The sequence below is a fragment of the Oncorhynchus kisutch genome, linkage group LG19, assembly GCF_002021735.2.
Source record: "Oncorhynchus kisutch isolate 150728-3 linkage group LG19, Okis_V2, whole genome shotgun sequence".
Lineage (NCBI taxonomy): Eukaryota > Metazoa > Chordata > Actinopteri > Salmoniformes > Salmonidae > Oncorhynchus > Oncorhynchus kisutch.
Window position 1 is genome coordinate 13,837,908 of NC_034192.2, and position 22,296 is coordinate 13,860,203.

Here is a 22,296-nt window from a genome sequence, read left to right on the forward strand (position 1 = left end):
CTTTGTCGTCTATGTGCTGTATTTGTATTCATTTTCATGTATTTCCTTGAATATACCTACATTTAGATAGACAGATTGCCACCAATGCCTATTAGGCATCTATGGCTGCGTTTACACAGGCAGCCCAATTCTGATCTTTTACCACAATGCTTTTAACCGATCAGGTCTTTTGCCAATTATTGGACAAAAGATCAAGAGCCTGTGTAAACTGATTTCCCATGACCTTGAGTTCAAAGAATGACGGACATCAATAATGACACTACTTGAGAGAGGAACAGAGGATGATATGCGAAGTGCTAGAAACAGAGTATGATTGTGAACTAGGGCGTTTCACTACAGCTTGGATGATTTGATCACTAGGCGCTGGTACCAGTGTTTGGCCAAGTTTAACAGGATGGCTTTAGGTTGTGTTCCCTCAATGGTATTAACAAGCCATGTATCCTATAAGACTTATTTATGACTGCAGTTAAATTGTGAAAGAACATGCTTGTAACATTAACACGGGTTATTCAGTGTCCCAACAAACGATATATTCTGTGTCCATTTTAATTATGTTCTCAGAACTCTTATAAATTTGGATACTTATTCAGTCATGGGGTTATAATTGGGCTCTGCGCTCAGATTAAATTGATTACTGTGTTGCCAGATGACACAGTGATGGGGGGGTGTGACACTGTGTGTGTCTCGAGCAATCGAAAGCAGCTGTTGTTGCCACTCAGTCAAGAGTTGTCGTGAGTGACCTAATCAGAGTGCACCCACTCTGCTACAGACACTCTGAGGCACACACACAATCAGATGTTGACTGCCTATTATCTCGTTCATGCTACACACACACACACACACACATCAATTTCACTCTGTTCATGTGAAAGAGTTGTCACACAATGGCAAAAACGCAAGTTAAAGAATTCATTATTAAACTGTTGTTTTGGTCCCTAACAGCCACCAATATTAACCATATGAAATCAAATGTATTTGTCACATACGCTGGATACAAAAAAAAGATGTAGACTTTACAGTGAAATGCTTACGTATGAATTCTTTCCCAACAACGCAGATAATTTTTTTTTTTAAAGCTGCTAATAAAAATAAAAAACAAATAGTAACACCATTAAGGTTGCCTTAACAGAATGACATGAACACAGGTGTTTCACACCATCATCATGTTTGTTTTGACCAGCGTTCCTCATTCATAAATCCCTGCACACAGTATAAACACCCTCGCACCCAACCAGCCACCATGCGTCAAGTTCACGTCCGTGAAACAGATATGACCTTTGCGCTTTCATTAAACTGTACACTCCAATCAGATCATGTTAAGTGCTTTTCTCAGCCAGGGGTTGTTACGGGGGGCTGAGAGGGGAGCCAGGCGATCTACACCAAGCAGCCTCCTGCTACAGTCACTAATCAATAATTCACTCCGTTCACTGTGGCGGTGGTGGGATGAGAGTGACTGTTGAGTGGTCTCGGTCTCGTCTATCGATCCCTACATTACCAACACTCAATGTGACAGCTTGCCTCAAGGGATGGATGTTTTGGGGGAATATTAAATTCCCTCTAGAGCAGTGTTCTTCAATCATGATCCTGGAAGCCCTGACAGGGTGTGCAGGATTTTGTTCTGGCCCAACAGTAACATACCTGATTTGACGAAATAGTCATCAAGTTCTTGATTAGTGTAAGCTGCTTTGTTACTCTGTCGGTATGACATCATTTTATTGACTCATAAGTTTCGCGTCTTGTCTCAGGTCTAGGATTGATTGAAATACCCGCTCTGACTAAAGTGTGGAGGAAATCACGATATGACAGATAACATATGCACAATCCAGTCATTCTGACCGATCAAGATGGATCACACAGCTGTGTGAACACGGTGTGGTTACATTCAAGCAATAGATGCAAGTGAATGGCCTATCAGTACTTTGTTATAATAGCACATGTTTCATGCAATCCACAGAAACGGACAATGTTTCTAATGCAGGTGCCATTATGGAATGCTCAGCATCAGCACCAATTCATTGACCGCATTAGATCACTCGCATCATCTACCCCACTGATTCACTCGTGGGCAAGACCAACTCGCCAGTCACCATTTACAGTAGAAATTAACCCCGCCCTCTCTGGCGTCCAGTCAACCAATCGCACGGACGGGGACGGATTTTCTGAACTTGGAATACTGAAATCTGTTACAATTTGACAGGCTCGAGAGCCTTACCGGAATGCACGAGCTGCAGAGAAAGTGAACGAACCGACACAGAAAGATGCAGGCGGACGAAATGGAGGTACCTATCATTAATAACATTAACAGTAACTGCAACAAGCAAAGGCCTCTGCCGAATGGGAGAGATGTGTTCAAGAATCTGCTGAAGGATTGGGAGGTAAAGCCAGTTTGTAGCTACTCGTTGAGCCGGTATAGAGGGTTCGGTGTCCGTGTGGTTTGTTGTTGCTGGGGAGCTTTAAATGTCCTTTTGCTACAGAGCCGCTTTTGAAAGCTTGCAGCCCGGGTTGTTATTTTGGTGACAGCGCAAGTGGATGCTATAAATACCGTAAGCTTATGGTTAATTCTGAACGTGGCAAATGCAGGTAGCTAATGTGACTGTCAATGTCCAGGCCGTTTTGTGGTCGGGTCTTGTCTTGCACCCACCGCCGGTGAATTTGTGCATCGTAGACCGGTGTCAGATTGGCAAATATACAGTAGGTTTATATACACCGTATTGATGTTAATTCGGTGTGTCCCATATGCTCGGGCAGCAGCCTATCTGTAGATATGTCAGTGTGTGACTCAATATTATTTTTGAATTGCATTTTTTGTCAGTGCAGGAAGAGTGGATTTGAAATGGATAGAATAAGGCATAGGCTATTAGCTAGTTTCCTAATTATTACATATTTAGATGTAATTACTAACTGGATATTTATCAAATACAAAAACACACTAATAGGTTTTCAAAATGTTTCTGTAATTATATTGTACCTCAATGGCCTGTAGTTGCATTCAAGTAAACACGCTTGACATTGTGTTCCATACTACTATGATGCAGCATATTGCTTTCTAATAACTAATTAATTCAGCCGTTAAAAGCGAAAAACAAATCAATAGCATTTTGGATTCATGTCTTGGCAGTGCAACCCAGATCCAGACTAGCCCTGCTAGTGGGTGAACTGTGGTGGTAGGTAGCCTACATCTTCATTTTTTATGTCACCTTTATTTAACTAGACAAGTCAGTTAAGAACAAATTCGTATTTACGAAGACTGCCTACCCCGGCCAACACCTGGTGTAGTCAATATCTAAGACTAGATTCAGTGCGCAAGCCACACAATGTACGCCTAAGTCATCATTGCCGATATGAGATATGATCAAACCACTTAATTATCTTTATTTGTCCAGGCTGTTCCTCATGTGATCTGTGTTCACGTTTATTATTGCATTGGCCCATTGGCTTGGCTGGCTGGCTTTGGTCATAGGTTATTTTTAACAAATGCTCATGTGAGAGGAGGGTTGATGGGGGCTGGTGGGTATTTTGACGTGATGCCCAGTGTTTGCGCACACTGACGGCGGAGCGCAGGGTTCACTGTGCCAGTGTGGAAGGAAGGTTAGTGTTCATAGCAAGCTGGTTGGGGAGTGGAGAGAATTGCTGATGCCCATGGGTAGCTGAGCGAGAGACACCAAATTCCCCACTCTCCTTCAGACAAACATGAAAGAGCTCTATTGAGAGCAATAACAATAAAAACCTTTCGGTTTTTTTTCCGGTGCAACAGACACAACCTTCTGGCATCCTCTCATATCCTCTGGAGGAGGGGGACGGGGGACGGGGGACGGGGGACGGGGGGGGGGGGGGGGGGACTAAGCCAATCAGACACTAGGATTGAGGCCTGTGTTTTATTATAATCCCAATCAAACAATCATGAGCTGAAATGTTAATGGGGTTGAGGGTTTAGCTTGGTCTCTGAGAAACATCACTATCTGCACTCAAGGCAATGTGAGTGTCACGGTCAGAACAGTCAGCACAGTGACATCGGTGTCAGTGGTTAGACTGCATTGACATGGTTTTAACTAGAGTGAAATATGATACCGATTTTTTTTTTTCGTTCTCTAGTGGTCATGATACTGTGCCGGGCTAGAACGAAAGCCCTTCACCCTGCAGATCCCCGGGGCCAGTGGTTTAGTGTGTAATTAACCTAAAGTTTGAACACCTAACTAGAGCACATTTTCGATGTAGCACATCAAACCGTGACTGGTCCATTTTTTTCTCTGAAGACCAAAATATCTTCCCTAGTGATTTCCCCCCAAAGCTTACCTCCATTGTCGCCCTGTCACACTGTGAGACTATCGGCCCCTGAACCCCAGGCTCATCCTCTGGGAATGTGTCATTCTCCCCGTCAGAGGGTACGCCGTCATCTTCTCTCCTTAGCCTGCTGTGACTCCTGCTCTCTCAGCCGTCTGACATGCACAGTGTGTGTGTGGGTCATTCTGAGTCCAGCCCAGTTTCTGAATTACTTAATTTGGACACACGTTCCACTGACTCAGAATGCCTTCACTCTCAGACTGTGTCTGAAAATCACCTCGTACGACACAACAAGTCTGCATCTGGAGTGGGATCTGTGCCAACTGTATTTGGAGTGAACAAATCATTAGGCCAAACGATTCTTACGTTTTCAATCGCTCCTATTGGATCTCAACAGACTGTTTCTGGCTCTGAGGCTTTGGGTTCTTCAGGTTCCAGTGAATTACAGATGTTAGCTTATCCCTGGCTATTGCTGCCCTTCTGTGGTAGGATGCATGGAAGAAACAACTACAGACAGTCCTCACACTTCAGCAAAGGCTCAGGCTCTGACACGTGTCATTTAAGGACCGTGATTAGCTGTCATTTTCTTTGTCACTAAATTGCTGCTGAGACACTCTCGCAAGGCTCACTAACGGCCGGTCTCAACCTATTTCAAAGTCTAGTCTGTCTCTGTCCAAGTGCTACAATCTTTTGTATTGGCTGGCAGTATGAGAATGTTGTTGTTCTGCGGTGCTTTGATAACTGGTGAGATCATGCATACTGTATCAGTCTGTCTCGACCTGGGAAAATAATGCTTTAAGTGGCTATGACGGCAAACAGAGGCGGGCCCTGTCTCTGTCCTTATTCCCACCATGTGTGTGTGTACTATGGTGTCCTGCAGTAAAGTGCCCAGGGGGCTTGGGGTGAGGCTGATGTCAGAGCGGCATCAAAGATCCTTAACTGGATACGTCCGTTAACCCATTCTGAAATGCAGGGCATGTTGACTCCTGCACACCTCTCATTCAGTTTTTCCACTCTGATTGTTCCCAGTATTTGCATAGCCATGCAATAATTATAAAGGAATTCAGGGGTGTGTGTGTCTATGTCTGTGTCTGTGTGTGTGTGTCATGTGCCTTAATTTCCCTTTGCAATTCTGCCAAGACTTCAATGTTGTTTTCTGTTTTCAGAGCTCCATGGAGTCCCCTAACCTGGAGTTTGAGTATGGGGACACAGACAGCCTGACTGCTGAACTCTCAGGTAAGGTCTTTAAACCCTATCCCGCGGTCACCAACCCTAGACCTGGGCAGCTATTGGGCAGGCTTTTGTTCCAACCACAAAGCACATTATTCAAGCACCTTATTGAACAGTTGCTGGAACAAAATCATGCAAGGTAACCCTTGTAGCTTTGGTGATCACTGTTGTACAGTGCTGCGCTGTCAGCAGCTACATGGGATTGAGTCAATGCAAGGTCATATTTTTCCCTTGTTGAATGCAGCTGCATTGGTTAGGTCGCTAGTCCCGCTGAGACATTAGCTTACACAAACACACACTACCGTTGCTCTCTTGTGACTGTTCGATCAGGCTGGAGTGACAGTTGACATTTAACTACTGTATACTCGCTGAAGAAGGATTAGTCAGTGATGTCATGAATCTAACAAAAACACGACAGAAAGGATAACTGGGAGCCAAATAGATTCTTTATGAAAGGTACTTAGTGAAAGAGTTGGCTTATAATATATGCAATTTAGCAGACACTTTTATCCCAAGCGACTTAGTCACATTGCTTCCATGAATTTGACAAATGTGTGGCCCCAGGAATCAAACCCACAATCCTGGCGTTGTAAATCCCATGCTTTACCAACTGAGCCATACAGGGCTTCCACTACAGTATACCCCGTGATGTCTTTCATGGCATTACCTCTGTTGAATCCTTCAGTACTGTACTGTATGTCATCCTGTCTGTCTGATGGTTCCCCTGTCTCTCCTGTTTGTCCACAGAGATATACAGTTACACGGAGGAGCCCGAGTTCGCCCTCAACAGGGACTACTTTGAGGAGGACTTCAGGAGCCATGGTACTGTTACCTTCTTGTCTGTCAGTGGCGGATTTGTCTTTCCAGCCAACTGTGTGTGTGTGTGTGTGTGTGTGTGTGTGTGTGTGTGTGTGTGTGTGTGTGTGTGTCCTTGCGCATACACACGCATGTTTTTTTTTCTAAAGCAGCGAGTGTGCCAAAAGGCTTTCTGACTCACCTTGAACACGCTGTTTGTTTGCATACCCTCTAATGTGTTTGCCTGTTAATCTAGCATTTACGGAGAGAGAGAGTATGTAGAAGTGGATTCTCGCCCTGGTAATCATCTGGAGAGAGAGAGTCTGATAGAGAGAGGGGGTGAAAGAGAGAGAAGGACGGAGGGAAAGGGAGAGAGGGTCGAGGGAGCTGATTAATTGACCGCTCCCAGGTGTAACATTTCCCTTTTTCTGTAAGTGGTTCAGATGGAGAGAAGGAGGGAGAGTATACAAGTGAACTGTCAGCAGTGTTCTGCCCAGTGGTGTGTGTGTGTTTGTCTGATTGCTTGCTCTAACCTGACTTTCAGCTGGAGGTGTTGGGAGAAGGTCACACATACAGTTGAAGTCAGAAGTTTACATACACTTAGGTTGGAGTCATTAAAATCATTTTTCAACCACTCCACAAATTTCTAGTTAACAAACTATAGTTTTGGCAAGTCAGTTAGGACAGGATACCTACTGTGTGCATTACACAAGTAATTTTTCACACAATTGTTTACAGAAAGATTTGTTTCACTTATAATTCACTGTATCACAATTCCAGTGGGTCAGAGGTTTACATACACTAAGTTGACTGTGCCTTTAAACAGCTTGGAAAATTCCAGAAAAAGCTTTAGAAGCTTCTGATAGGCTAATTGACATAATTTGTGTCAATTGGAGGTGTACCTCAAATCAAATCAAATTTATTTATATAGCCCTTCGTACATCAGCTGATATCTCAAAGTGCTGTACAGAAACCCAGCCTAAAACCCCAAACAGCAAGCAATGCAGGTGTAGAAGCATGGTGGCTAGGAAAAACTCCCTAGAAAGGCCAAAACCTAGGAAGAAACCTAGAGAGGAACCAGGCTATGTGGGTGGCCAGTCCTCTTCTGGCTGTGCCGGGTGGAGATTATAACAGAACATGGCCAAGATGTTCAAATGTTCATAAATGACCAGCATGGTCGTATAATAATAAGGCAGAACAGTTGAAACTGGAGCAGCAGCACAGTCAGATGGACTGGGGACAGCAAGGAGTCATCATGTCAGGTAGTCCTGGGGCATGGTCCTAGGGCTCAGGTCAGTTGAAACTGGAGCAGCAGCACGGCCAGGTGGACTGGGGACAGCAAGGAGTCATCATGTCAGGTAATCCTGGGGCATGGTCCTAGGGCTCAGGTCCTCCGAGAGAGAGAAGGAGAGAATTAGAGAACACACACTTAGATTCACATAGGACACCGAATAGGACAGGAGAAGTACTCCAGATATAACAAACTGACCCTAGCCCCCTGACACATAAACTACTGCAGCATAAATACTGGAGGCTGAGACAGGAGGGGTCAGGAGACACTGTGGACCCATCCAAGGACACCCCCGGACAGGGCCAAACAGGAAGGATATAACCCCATCCACTTTGCCAAAGCACAGCCCCCACACCACTAGAGGGATATCTTCAACCACCAACTTACCATCCTGAGACAGGGCCGAGTATAGCCCACAAAGATCTCCGCCATGGCACAACCCAAGGGGGGGCGCCAACCCAGACAGGATGACCACATCAGTGAATTAACCCACTCAGGTGACGCACCCCTTCCAGGGACGGCATGAGAGGGCCCCAGTAAGCCAGTGACTCAGCCCCTGTAATAGGGTTAGAGGCAGAGAATCCCAGTGGAAAGAGGGGAACCGGCCAGGCAGAGACAGCAAGGGCGGTTCGTTTCTCCAGAGCCTTTCCGTTCACCTTCCCACTCCTGGGCCAGACTACACTCAATCATATGACCCACTGAAGAGATGAGTCTTCAGTAAAGACTTAAAGGTTGAGACCGAGTTTGCGTCTCTGACATGGGTAGGCAGACCGTTACATAAAAATGGAGCTCTATAGGAGAAAGCCCTGCCTCCAGCTGTTTGCTTAGAAATTCTAGGGAAAATTAGGAGGCCTGCGTCTTGTGACCGCAGCGTACGTGTAGGTATGTACGGCAGGACCAAATCAGAGCGATAGGTAGGAGCAAGCCCATGTAATGCTTTGTAGGTTAGCAGTAAAACCTTGAAATCAGCCCTTGCTTTGACAGGAAGCCAGTGTAGAGAGGCTAGCACTGGAGTAATATGATCACATTTTTTGGTTCTAGTCAGGATTCTAGCAGCCGTATTTAGCACCAACTGAAGTTTATTTAGTGCTTTATCCGGGTAGCCGGAAAGTAGAGCATTGCAGTAGTCTAACCTAGAAGTGACAAAAGCATGGATTAATTTTTCTGCATAATTTTTGGACAGAAAGTTTCTGATTTTTGCAATGTTACGTAGATGGAAAAAAGCTGTCCTTGAAATGGTCTTGATATGTTCTTCAAAAGAGAGATCAGGGTCCAGAGTAATGCCGAGGTCCTTCACAGTTTTATTTGAGACGACTGTACAACCATTAAGATTAATTGTCAGATTCAACAGAAGATCTCTTTGTTTCTTGGGACCTAGAACAAGCATCTCTGTTTTGTCCGAGTTTAAAAGTAGAAAGTTTGCAGCCATCCACTTCCTTATGTCTGAAACACATGCTTCTAGCAAGGGCAATTTTGGGGCTTCACCATGTTTCATTGAAATGTACAGCTGTGTGTCATCCGCATAGCAGTGAAAGTTAACATTATGTTTTCGAATAACATCCCCAAGAGGTAAAATATATAGTGAAAACAATAGTGGTCCTAAAACGGAACCTTGAGGAACACCGAAATTTACAGTTGATTTGTCAGAGGACAAACCATTCACAGAGACAAACTGATATCTTTCCGACAGATAAGATCTAAACCAGGCCTGAACTTGTCCGTGTAGACCAATTTGGGTTTCCAATCTCTCCAAAATAATGTGGTGATCGATGGTATCAAAAGCAGCACTAAGGTCTAGCTGTGGATGTATTTCAAGGCCTACCTTCAAACTCAGTGCCTCCTTGCTTGACATCATGGGAAAATCAAAAAAAATCAGCCAATACCTAAATTGTAGATCTCCACAAGTCTGGTTCATCCTTGGGAGCAATTTCAAAACACCTGAAGGTACCATGTTCATCGGTACAAACAATAGTACGCAAGTATAAACACCATGGGACCACGCAGCCATCATACTGCTCAGGAAGAAGTGTTCTGTCTCCTAGAGATGAACAGACTTTGGTGCAAAAAGTGCAAATCAATCCCAGAACAACAGCAAAGGACCTTGTGAAGATGCTGGGGGAAACAAGTACAAAAGTATCTATATCCACTGTAAAACAAGTCCCATATCGACATAACCTGAAAGGCCGCCCAGCAAGGAAGAAGCCACTGCTCCAAAACCGCCATAAAAAAGACAGACTATGGTTTGCAACTGCACATGGGGACAAAGATCATACTTTGGTCTGATGAAACAAAAATAGAACTGTTTGGCCATAATCGTTATGTTTGGAGAAAAAAGGGGGAGGCTTGCAAGCCGTAGAACACCATCCCAACCATGAAATACGGGGGTGGCAGCATCATATTGTGGGGGTGCTTTGCTGCAGGAGGGACTGGTGCACTTCACAAAATAGATGGCATCATGAGGGGGGAAACTATGTGGATATATTGAAGCAACATCTCAAGACATCAGTCAAGAAATTAAAGCTTGGTCACAAATGGGTCTTCCAAATGGACAATGACCGCAAGTATACTTCCAAAGTTGTGTCAAAATGGCTTAAGGACAACAAAGTCAAGGTATTGGAGTGGCCATCACAAAGCCCTGACCTCAATCCTATAGACAATTTGTGGGCAGAACTGAAAAAGCGTGTGCGAGCAAAGAGGCCTACAAACCTGACTCAGTTACACCAGCTCTGTCAGGAGGAATGGGCCAAAATTCACCCAACTTATTGTGGGAAGCTTGTGGAAGGCCACCTGAAACATTTTACCCAAGTTAAACAATATAAAGGCAATGCTACCAAATACTAATTGAGTGTATGTAAACTTCTGACCCACTGGGAATGTGATGAAAGAAATAAAAGCTGAAATAAAAAATTCGCCCTACTATTATTCTGACATTTCACATTCTTAAAATAAAGTGGTGATCCTAACTGACCTATGACAGGGAATTGTTAAATGTCAGGAATTGTGAAACCTGAGCTTAAATGTAATTGGCTAAGGTGTATGTAAACCTCCGACTTCAACTGTACATACATACATACAGGAACACGCACATCTTACCAAACTCTGCTCTGCAGCCGTTGCCTCTCTTAGCACCAGGACAAACAGAGCTGCCTTAGCTGTGGTTTTGCCGCGAATAGATAACAGCCATACCTACCGTGACCAACTGTTCCATATCATGAGCACTGTTATTAAACAGCTGGTCGATTTACGTTTTATCTTCTAATGTGAATCCTTTTAGCCGGATGAATTGTACTGTGTCCATTTTGCTGGTCTAATCTCCACATTCATTCTATCCCTCTCACATTCTTTCAAACTCTGCCCAGTTCGTTGCTGTGCTGTAAATGCGGTTGTATTCTTACTCAGCTTACCGAGTTAAAGGAAGGTTCGTAATGAGGAACAATACATGTGTAGCGCCAGGCATTCAATTCCACAGAGCTTTATTGTCCCCAAAGGGCAATTTTGTTGCAGCTGCAGCATATTACATAAATTAAGAGAGCTAGGCAACGTCTTGTTCTTCCCACTCTGTTTCCATAAAGCCAATAGGAATGAATAGCTGGATCCGTGGAAAGCTTGGCTGGCTGGCTGTGCGGCGGAGAGAGATAGGAGATGTGCTGTCTCTCTGTATCTGGGTTTGAAACTATGTCAAACGGTGACGGGGCCCCTCATCAATGTTTTAACACATCTGCCAGACTGCCACTCTCCATCACTGCTAAATCTGTTATGCACCCATGTCCTCTGCGTCGCTACTCTCCACGCACGTTTCTCATAATGACCATTATCAGAGCACTTCTCAGAGCCGCGCATTAAAAGTTACATGGGATGAACTTCAAACAGGGGAAGTTTTGTCAGAGAGCGAGTGCTTTCAGCAAGTATTCACACCCATTGACTTTTAACACATTTTGTTGTGTTACAGCCTAAATTAAGATTTTGTGTCACGGGCCTACACACAATGCTCCCTATTTTCAAAGTGGAGTTGTGTTTTTAGACATTTTTAATTTAAAATGAAAAGCTGAAATGTCTTGAGTCAATAAGTATTCAACCTCTTTATTATGGCAAGTATAAACTAGTTCAGGGGTAAAAATGTGCTTAACAAGTCACCGGTTGTATGTATAATAAGTGTTCGTAATAATAGAGTTTAACATGATTTTCGAATGACTACCTCATCCCTGTGCCAGACATTCAATTATTATGAATTTCAAACACAGATTCAAGCACAAAGACTAGGGAGGTTTTCCAATGCCTCGCAAAGAAGGACACCAATTGGCAGATGAGTAAAAAAATAATAATAAAGGCTGACATTGATTATCTCTTTGAGCATGGTGACGTTATTAATTACACTTTGGATGGTGTATCAATACACCCAGTCACTACAAAGATAACTCAGTTGCTAGAGAGGAAGGAAACTGCTCAAGGATTTCACCTTGAGGCCAATGGTTACTTTAAAACAGTTTCAGAGATTAAAGGCTGTGTGATAGGAGAAAACTGAGGATGGATGAACTCATCACTGAGTACCACTCTTCATATTTTCAAGCATGGCTGTGGCTGCATCATGTTACAGGTATGCTTGTCGCCGAGGACTAGGAAGTTTTTTTTGTTGGGGGGGGGGGGGGGGGTGTATAAAGAAATGGAATAGAGCTAAGTACAGGCAACATCCTAGAGGAAAACCTGGTTCAGTCTGCTTTCCAACAGACACTGGGAGACAAATTCACCATTCAGCAGGACAATAACCTAAAATACAAGGCCAAATATACACTGGAGTTACTCATCAAGACAACATTGAATGTCCCTGAGTGGCCTTGTTACAGTTTTGACTTAAATCAACTTGAAAATCTATGGCAAGTCTTGAAAATGGCTGTCTAGCAATGACCAACAAACAACTTGACAGAGCTTGATGAATTTAAAAAAGAATAATGTGCAAATATAGTACAATCTAGGTATGCGAAGCTCGTGGAGACTTACCCAGAAAGACTCACAGCTGTAATCACTGCCAAAGGTGATTCTAACATGTATTGACGCAAGGGTGTGAATACTTACGTAAATGAGATATTTCTGTATTTCATTTTCGATGCATTTGCATTATGGCATATTGTGTGTAGATGGGTGAGAAGAAAAACAAATGTACTACATTTTGGATTCAGGCTGTAGCACAACAAAATGTGGAATAAGTATGAATACTTTTTGAAGGTACTGTCTGTCAGAAAATGTCTACTGAAAGAGGGGAACTGACTAGCTATTTGAATTCCATTGATCATGATGTCCTACAAGAATCCCAAGAGTTGAGGTAAAAAAATAAAGGACAGAAACGATCCTAATTGTACAATATACTTCACTTTTAGGAATCAATCGCTCATAGCCTAGAAGTAAAAGGCGTTGCTGCCTTGATGTTGGATCCTGGCATCACAGTGGGTGATCAGTGATCAGTGGGTGTACTGCTATACCTGGCCAGGGCTGAAATAGCCTGCTGTGACAATGCATGTGAGCTGGGTGCCAGGACACTTTGACTCGGCTAGCTGCTCCTGGGTCAGTGTGAGTTTAATGACCAGACCTGATCCCTGCTAATCTTTTTCACGTGTGAAAAGGGCAGGGAGGGAGTGGGGGAGAGAGAGAGTGCGGGGGGGTGGACGAAGAAAATAAAAAGTGAGAGAATGGGAGATAGAAGTTAATAGAGTAAGAGAGCGACAGATGTTCAAACTCAGTCACAAGGTCACACAGTCCTACAAAGTGACATGACTCACCTGGTCTCTTTCACCCTGTCCCTGTCTCTCTGCAGTGCGGGGGAGGAGGTGGATTGAGCTGGGTCAGGAGCAGCAGAGGGCCTATGTGATGAGACTACTAGATGCTCTGGAGGTCACTGACCGGGACAAAAGGCTGAAGGTGGCCCGGGCCATCCTCTACCTGGCACAGGGTAATCATCATCATCATCATCATACTGTTGCCTGCTTGCTATAGACCACCCTCTGCCCCCAGCTGTGCCCTCAACACCATATGTGAATTGATTGCCCCCCCATCTATCTTCTGAGCTCGTGCTACTAGGTGACCTAAACTGGGACATGCTTAACCCACCCGCCAATCCTACAATCTAAGCTTGATGCTCTCAATCTCACACAAATGATCAATGAACCTACCAGGTACAACCCCAAATCAATAAACACGGGCTCCCTCATAGATATCATCCTAACTAACTCGCCCTCCAAATACACCTCTGCTGTTTCAAATCAAGATCTCAGCGATCACTGCCTCATTGCCTGCATCCGTAATGGGTCTGCGACCAAACAACCACCCCTCATCACGGTCAAACACTCCCTAAAACACTCCTGCGAGCAGGCTTTTCTAATCAACCTGGCCGGGGTATCCTGGAATGACATTGGCCTCAACCCGTCAGTAGAGGAAAGTTCTGGGACACTGTAAAGTCTGTGGAGAATAAGAGCACCTCCTCCCAGCTACCCACTGTTCTGAGGCAAGGAAACACTGTTACCACCGATAAAACCTCTATAATTGAGAATTTCAATAAGCTTTTCTCTACGGCTGGCCATGCTTTCCACCTGGCTACCCCTACCCCGGTCAACTGCCCGGGACCCTCCACAGCAACCCACCAAAGCCCCCACCATTTCTCCTTCACCCAAATCCAGATAGCTGATGTTCTGAAAGAGCTGCAAAATCTGGACCCCTACAAATCAGCCGGGCTAGACAATCTGGACCCTTTCTTTCTAAAATGATCTGCCGAAATTGTTGCAACCCCTATTACTAGCCTGTTCAACCTCTCTTTTGTATCGTCTGAGATACAAAATTGTCTCTTCCCCCTCTTCAAAGGGGTGACACTCTAGACCCAAACTGCTGCAGACCTATATCTATCCTACCCTGTCTTTCTAAGGTCTTCGATTGCCAAATTAAAAAACAGATTACCGACCATTTTGAATCCCTCCGTACCTTCTCCACTATGCAATCTGGTTTCAGAGCTGGTCATGGGTGCACTTCAGCCATGCTCAAGGTCCAAAACTAAATCAGAACCGCCATCAATAAGAGACATTACTGTGCAGCCGTATTCATCGACCTGGCCAAGGCTTTCGACTCTGCCAATCACCACATTCTTATTGGCAGACTTGACAGCCTTGGTTTCTCAAATGATTGCCTCGCCTGGTTTACCAACTACTTCTCTGATAGGTATTTGTAGTTGTCCATGTATTCTAAGTCAGGGCCGTCCAGAGTAGTGATGCTGGACGGGCAGGCAGTGATCGGTTGAAGAGCATGCATTTAGTTTTATTAGCGTTTAAGAGCAGTTGGAGGCCACGGAAGGAGTGTTGTATGGCATTAAAGCTCGTTTGGAGGTTAGTTAACAGTGTCAAAAGAAGGGCCAGATGTATACAGAATGGTGTCGTCTGCATAGAGGTGAATCAAAGAATCACCCGCAGCAAGAGGGACCTCATTGATGTATACAGAGAAAAGTCAGCCTGAGAATTGAACCCTGTGGCACCCCCAGAGACTGCCAGAGGTCCGGACAACAGTCCCTCCTATTTGACACACTGAACTCTGTCTGAGAAGTAGTTAGTGAACCAGGCGAGACAGTCATTAGAGAAGCCAAGGATGTTGAGTCTGCCAATAAGAATACAGTGATTGACAGAGTCGAAAGCTTTGGCCAGGTCAATGAATACGGCTGCACAGTACTGTCTTTGTTATCGATTGTGGTTATGAGGTCGTTTAGGACCTTGAGCGTGGCTGAGGTGCACCCGTGACCAGCTCGGAAACCGGATTGCATAGCGGAGAAGGTACGGTGGGATTCGAGATGGTCGGTGATCTGTTTGTTAACTTGGCTTTCGAAGACTTAGAAAGGCAGGGCAGGATGGATATAGGTCTGTAACAGTTTGAGTCTAAAGTGTCTCCCCCTTGAAGAGGGGGATGACCGCGGCCGCTTTCCAATCTTTAGATATCTCAGACGATACAAACGAGAGGTTGAACAGACTAGTAATAGGGGTTGCAACAATGGCGGCCTTATAATTTTAGAAAGAGAGGGTCCAGATTGTCTAGCCCAGCTGATTTGTAGGGGTCCAGATTCTGCAGCTCTTTCAGGACATCAGCTGTCTGGATTTGGGTGAAGGAGAAGCGGGGGGAGGGGAGAGTGTTGTGTGGTGAGGGAGCATCTGTTGAACCCTATGTGTGTCTGTTGTGTGGCGTTCCCCAGGAGTGTTTGATGAGTGTGACACGGACACGGACGTGATCCACTGGTCTCGCCACAACGTGTTCCTACTGTATGACATGGGCGTCTTCACCGCTCTCCTGGAGCTGCTGAGCATGGAGATGGAGTGAGTAGGACAACATTGCTACAACCGCACCACAACATCACTGCAATGTCTCGTAATGACTGTGTTGTTATGTCTCTCAACAAGTGTTAGCACCACTGTGGTTAGAGTTTACTTCCTCCTTTTTAATTTATTTATTTATTTCACCTTTATGTACCAGTTAGGCTAGTTGAGAACAAGTTCTCCTTTACAACTGCGACCTGGCCAAGATAAAGCAAAGTAGTGTGACACAGACGACAACAGAGAGTTACACAGGGAAAAACATGGAGTAAACAATAAACATGCCAATAACACAATAAACAAGTCAATGACACAGTAGAAAAAAATAAAGTCTATATACAGTGTGTGCAAAAGGCATGAGGAGGTAGGCAATAAATAGGCCATAGTAGCAAAGAATTACAATTTAGCAGATTAACACAGGAGTGATAAATGAGCAGATGATGATGTGCAAGTAGAGATACTGGTGTGCAAAAGAGCAGAAAAGTGAATAAAAACAATATGGGGATGAGGTAGGTAGATTGGGTGGGCTATTTACAGATGGACTATGTACCGCTGCAGCGATCGGTTAGCTGCTCAGAAAGCTGATGTTTAAAGTTGGTGAGCCTTGATTAATGGTTCAGCTGTTTTTATATCAAATCATTTACAGGGTAACAATTAAGTACCTTAATGTTACTGTTTTCGATTTAAAATGGGGAAAAATAAACAAAATTAGTTTCTTAGCAAAGTACAATTTCTCAAGCAAGAATTTTGCTAGGACTGTCTGGGAGTGGTGTGAGTGGGAAGGGGAAAACTGAAAACTAGCTGTTGTTGGCAGAGATGCTTGGAACTGCTTCTTATTGGTTTATTAACTCATTTACTGTTTGGTGATGTCACCAGGCAGGCCAAAACTCATCCCACCAAAACAAGCTGAAATTTCAGGTGGCCTTTTCAAACAACTCTTACACTAAAAGGACATCATTATTTTATTTTTTTCACAGTATTATTCCAACCTCATAGGTTGGAAATGTATAGAAAACACAGGAAAATCATGTATTTGACTGCACTGAGCCTTTAATGCTACAGTGCTGGTACACAGTTGCATTCACTCTCACTAGTTGTTTGCTGGATGGAGTAGGGGAAGGAGACACAGTGGGGGAAAGGGACACAGTGGGGGAAAGGGACACAGTGGGGGAAAGGGACACAGTGGGGGAAAGGGACACAGTGGGGGAAAGGGACACAGTGGGGGAAAGGGACACAGTGGGGGAAAGGGACACAGTGGGGGAAAGGGACACAGTGGGGGAAAGGGACACAGTGGGGGAAAGGGACACAGTGGGGGAAAGGGACACAGTGAGGGAAGGAGACACAGTGGGGGAAGGAGACACAGTGGGGGAAGGAGACACAGTGGGGGAAGGAGACAGAGTGGGGGAAAGGGACGCAGTGGGGGAAAGGGACGCAGTGGGGGAAAGGGACGCAGTGGGGGAAAGGGACGCAGTGGGGGAAAGGGACGCAGTGGGGGAAAGGGACACAGTGGGGGAAAGGGACACAGTGAGGGAAGGAGACACAGTGGGGGAAGGAGACACAGTGGGGGAAGGAGACACAGTGGGGGAAGGAGACACAGTGGAGGAAAGGGACGCAGTGGGGGAAAGGGACAACAGGGGAAATCAGTAAAGTAATGTACTGCTCTGTAGGATTAGGCTTATTAGAACATCTTAGTAGCTACATTTTCAGAAACATACATGAAATTAGTTGCAAAATGAATAGGAAATATAGTCAAGACGTTGACAAGGTTATAAATAATGATTTTTAATTGAAATAATAATTGTGTCCTTCAAACTTTGCTTTCGTCAAAGAATCCTCCATTTGCAGCAATCACAACCTTGCAGACCTTTTGGCATTCTAGTTGTCAATTTGTTGAGGTACTCTGAAGAGATTTCCCCCCATGCTTCCTGAAGCACCTCCCACAAGTTGGGTTGGCTCGATGGGCACTTCTTACGTACCATACAGTCAAGCTGCTCCCACAACAGCTCAATAGGGTTGAGATCCGGTGACTGTGCTGGCCACTGCATATAGACAGAATACCAGCTGAATGCTTCATCCCTAAATAGTTCTTGCATAGTTTGGAGCTGTGCTTTGGGTCATTGTCCTGTTGTAGGAGGAAACTGGCTCCAATTAAGCGCCGTCCACAGGGTATGGCATGGTGTTGCAATATGGAGTGGTAGCTTTCCTTCTTCAAGATCCCTTTTACCCTGTGCAAATCTCCCACTTTACCATCACCAAAGCACCCCCAGACCATCACATTGCCTCCACCAAATCAAATCAAATGACATTTTATTTGTCACATACACATGGTTAGCAGATGTTAATGCGAGCGTAGTGAAATGCTTGTGCTTCTAGTTCCGACCATGCAGTAATATCTAACAAGTAATCTAACAATTTTACAACAACTACCTTATACACACAAGTGTAAAGGAATGAATAAGAATATGTACATATACCAGGGCGGCAGGGTAGCCTAGTGGTTAGAGCGTTGGACTAGTAACCGGAAGGTTGCAAGTTCAAACCCCCGAGCTGACAGGGTACAAATCTGTTGTTCTGCCCCTGAACAGGCAGTTAACCCACTGTTCCTAGGCCGTCATTGAAAATAAGAATTTGTTCTTAACTGACTTGCCTAGTTAAATAAAGGTAAAAACAAAAAAATATGGATGAGCGATGGCAGAATGACATAGGCAAGATGCAGTAGATGGTATAGAGTACAGTATATACATATGAGATGAGTAGGGTATTATACATTACATTACATTACATGAAGTGGCTAGTGATACATTTATTACATCCAATTTTTAAAGTGGCTAGAGATTTGAGTCAGTGTGTTGGCAGCAGCCACTCAATGTTAGTGGTGGTTGTTTAACAGTCTGATGGCCTTGAGAAGATAGAAGCTGTTTTTCAGTCTCTCGGTCCCAGCTTTGATGCACCTGCACTGACTTCGCCTTCTGGATGGTAGCGGGGTGAACAGGCAGTGGCTCGGGTGGTTGTTGTCCTTGATGATCTTTTTGGCATTCCTGTGACCATTGGGGGGTGTAGGTGTCCTGGAGGGCAGGTAGTTTGCCTCCGGTGATGCATTGTGCACTACCCCCCAGTTGAGCCTTACGGTTGAGGGCGAAGCGATTTCCGTACCAGGCGGTGATACAGCCCGACAGGATTCTCTCATTTGTGCATCTGTAAAAGTGTGTGAGTGTTTTTGGTGACAAGCCGAATTTCTTCAGCCTCCTGAGGTTGAAGAGGCGCTGTTGTGCCTTCTTCACCACTCTGTCTCTGTGGGTGGACCATTTCAGTTTGTCCGTGATGTGTACGTCAAGGAACTTAAAACTTTCAACCTTCTCCACTACTTGACACATGACATCAAGCACTCCTGCAGCATTTAAAAAAAACGAATGTTCTTCTTTGTGATCCGAACACCTCAAACTTAGATTTGTCTGTCCATAACACTTTTTTCCAATCTTCCTCTGTCTGCTATCTGTGTTCTTTTGCCCATCTTAATCTTTTATTTTATTGGTCAGTCTGAGATATGGCTTTTTCTTTGCAGCTCTGCCTAGAAGGCCAGCATCCCGAAGTTGCCTTTTCACTGTTGACGTTGAGACTGGTGTTTTGCTATTAATGAATGAAGCTGCCGGTTGAGGACTTGTGAGGTGTCTGTTTCTCAAACAAGACACTCTAGTGTACTTGTCCTCTTACTCAGTTGTGCACCGGGGCCTCCCACTCTATTCTGGTTAGGAGAGTTTGTTCTGTTCTGTGAAGGGAGTAGTACACAGCGCTGTACGAGATCTTCAGTTTCTTGGCAATTTCTTGCATGGAAAAGCCTTCATTTCTCAGAACAAGAATAGAGTTTCAGAAGAAAGTTCTTTGTTTCTGGCCATTTTGAGCCTTAATCGAACCCACAAATGTTGATGCTCCAGATACGCAACTAGTCGAAAGAAGGCCAGTTTTATTGTTCTTTAATCAGGACAACAGTTTTCAGCTGTGCTAACATAATTGCAAAAGGGTTTTCTAATGATCAATTAGCCTTTTAAAATGGTGAACTTGGATTAGCTAACACAATGTGCCATTGGAACACAGGAGTGATGGTTGCAGGAGTGATGGTTGCCGATTTCATTAAAATATCTGCCGTTTCCAGCTACGATAGTCATTTACAACATCAATTATCACTGTATTTCTGATCAATTTTATGTTATTTTAATTATCTAAAAAACAAGGATATTTCAAAGTGACTCATCAATAAGTCAAATACTATACACGGAGTGTATAAAACATTAAGAACAGTCGTCCTAATATTGAGTTGCAGCGCCCTTTTTGGCCTCAGTCTCAATTCATCGGGGCATGGGCTCTACAAGGTGTCGAAAGCGTTCTACAGGGATGCTGGCACTTGTTGCTTCCCACAGTTGTGTCAAGTTGGCTGGATGTCATTTGGGTGGTAGACCATTCTTGATGCACACAGGAAACTGTTCAGCATGAAAAAACCCAGCGACGTTGCAGTACTTGACACAAATAGGTGCGCCTGGCACTTACTACCATACCCAGTTTGAAGGCACATAAATATTTTTCACTCTCTGAATGGTACACATACACAATCAAGGTTTAAAAATCCTTCTTTAACCTGTCTCCTCCCCTTCGTCTACACTGATTTTAAAGTGGATTTAACAAGTGACATCAATAAGGGATCATAGCCTTCACCTGGATTCACCTGGTCAGTTCTTAATGTTTTGTACACTGTACATTTTCAGGTGGTCTTTTCAAACAGCTCCTACACTTAAAGGGCATCCCATAAGCATACCACTGAATCAATAAGTAGGTATATTAAATGTCCCCACTGAGTCAATTCCTCTGTCACCTGCCTGCCTGAGGTTCCTCCTCTCCCTAAGGGAAGATCTACTGCTGCCTCACTATTTTGGGTCTCTACCAATCTTAGCCATGGACTAATCTACCTAATGGGAGAGGCTGGTAGAGATGGTGCTGATAATAGCTGATTGGCTAGGGTGTGTGTGTGTGTGTGTGTGTGTGTGTGTGTGTGTGTGTGTGTGTGTGTGTGTGTGTGTGTGTGAGAGAGGGCAGGGAATTGAACAGGATTGAACATCTATTTTTAATTATTCTCCTGGTGGGAGTGACTCTGGGAGGTGGTACAGGCCGTGGTCTATGTGTGTGTGGAGAGGAGACAGACAGCTCGATCATGACTCAGTGTCCAGGAATGGCTTCCTGTTCTGTTTCTTCTGTTGGGTATTTCTGTCCATCCCCTTGGCTCCTCTTTAACGAGAGAGTCACCGCCAGGCAAGGCTAATCCCTGCTGAGTGTTGCTGAGGGACCCTGGACAGTGTGGAGTTAAACACGCACACGCACGTTCACAGACCGGCAGAGAGAGAGACACACACACACACACACACACACACACACACACACACACACACACACACACACACACACACACACACACACACATCAGAAATGTTAATTCATGAATACACCATTCTCTCTTTCTCTTCTCCGTCCTACCTCCCACATCCATCCCTCTTCGCTTCAGCTAGGATATGAGGCACCTACCGGCTCTTAGTGAGGGGGACAAGAGCAGCGAGAGCAGGTTGAGAGCAGACAGAGGTAGACGGAGCACCGGCCTCTGCGATTCACACTTCACAGCTCACTGGCGAGGCGGCAGAGCCTTCAAGGCGTTGTTTCCTTCCTTTAGTCTATGTGCTCCTCTGTCCTGGTCTCTTATTGACCTCTGATTCTATGGCTTAGCGAGCAAGCAGCCGCCTCCTATTACTTCGTAGCACCTGTTAAGCTGCGGCGCCAACACACAGGGAATGATCTCTGTCTGTATTTCTCCTCTGCCATTTATCCTGCCTGCACTGGTGTTCATTCTCAGTTGTGATTTACGCTGGGGGTTTTTTCCACTTCAAATCAAATACAAGTTTGTCACATGCTTCGTAAACAACAGGTGTAGACTAAAAGTGAAGTACCTACAGGCCCTTCCCAACAATGCAGAGAGAAAGAAAATAGAGAAATAATAGAAAAGTCAAACACGTCATGATAGATACACAATGAGTAATGATAACTTGGCTATATACCCCTTCACGAGTCCATGTGAAGGGGTACGAGGTCAAGTGACATGGAGGTAGCAGCAGCGTATGTGAGGAGTCAGAAAAATGAATGCAAAAAGGGTCAATACTATTTGGTTAACTATTTAACTAACTATTTAACAGTCTTATGGCCTGGCGGTAGAAGCTGTTCAAGGGCCTGTTGGTTCCAGACTTGGGTGGCTGGAGTCTTTGACAATTTTTAGGGCCTTCCTCTGACACTGGCTGGTATAGAGGTCCTGGATGGCAGGGAGCTTGGCCCCAGTGA

The 22,296-nt window shown here is 44.6% G+C and overlaps 1 protein-coding gene across 4 annotated transcripts in view; it reads left to right on the forward strand.

Moving 5' to 3' along the window:
• The first annotated feature begins 2,154 nt into the window (after positions 1 to 2,154).
• The window catches only part of LOC109879107 (striatin-interacting protein 1 homolog), a 38,947-nt gene continuing 18,805 nt past the window's right edge, over positions 2,155 to 22,296 (forward strand). For 2 of the 4 annotated variants that reach the window (XM_031798084.1, XM_031798085.1), the window contains exons 1-5: positions 2,155 to 2,279; positions 5,448 to 5,517; positions 6,259 to 6,333; positions 13,404 to 13,538; positions 15,810 to 15,930. In XM_031798084.1, the coding sequence (XP_031653944.1) occupies positions 2,259 to 2,279; positions 5,448 to 5,517; positions 6,259 to 6,333; positions 13,404 to 13,538; positions 15,810 to 15,930 (422 nt within the window). In that variant the 5' untranslated portion in view covers positions 2,155 to 2,258. Of the gene's footprint in view, positions 2,376 to 5,447; positions 5,518 to 6,258; positions 6,334 to 13,403; positions 13,539 to 15,809; positions 15,931 to 22,296 lie in introns of all 4 variants that reach the window. The other 2 variants (XM_031798083.1, XM_020471295.2) reach the window with 2 other exon arrangements.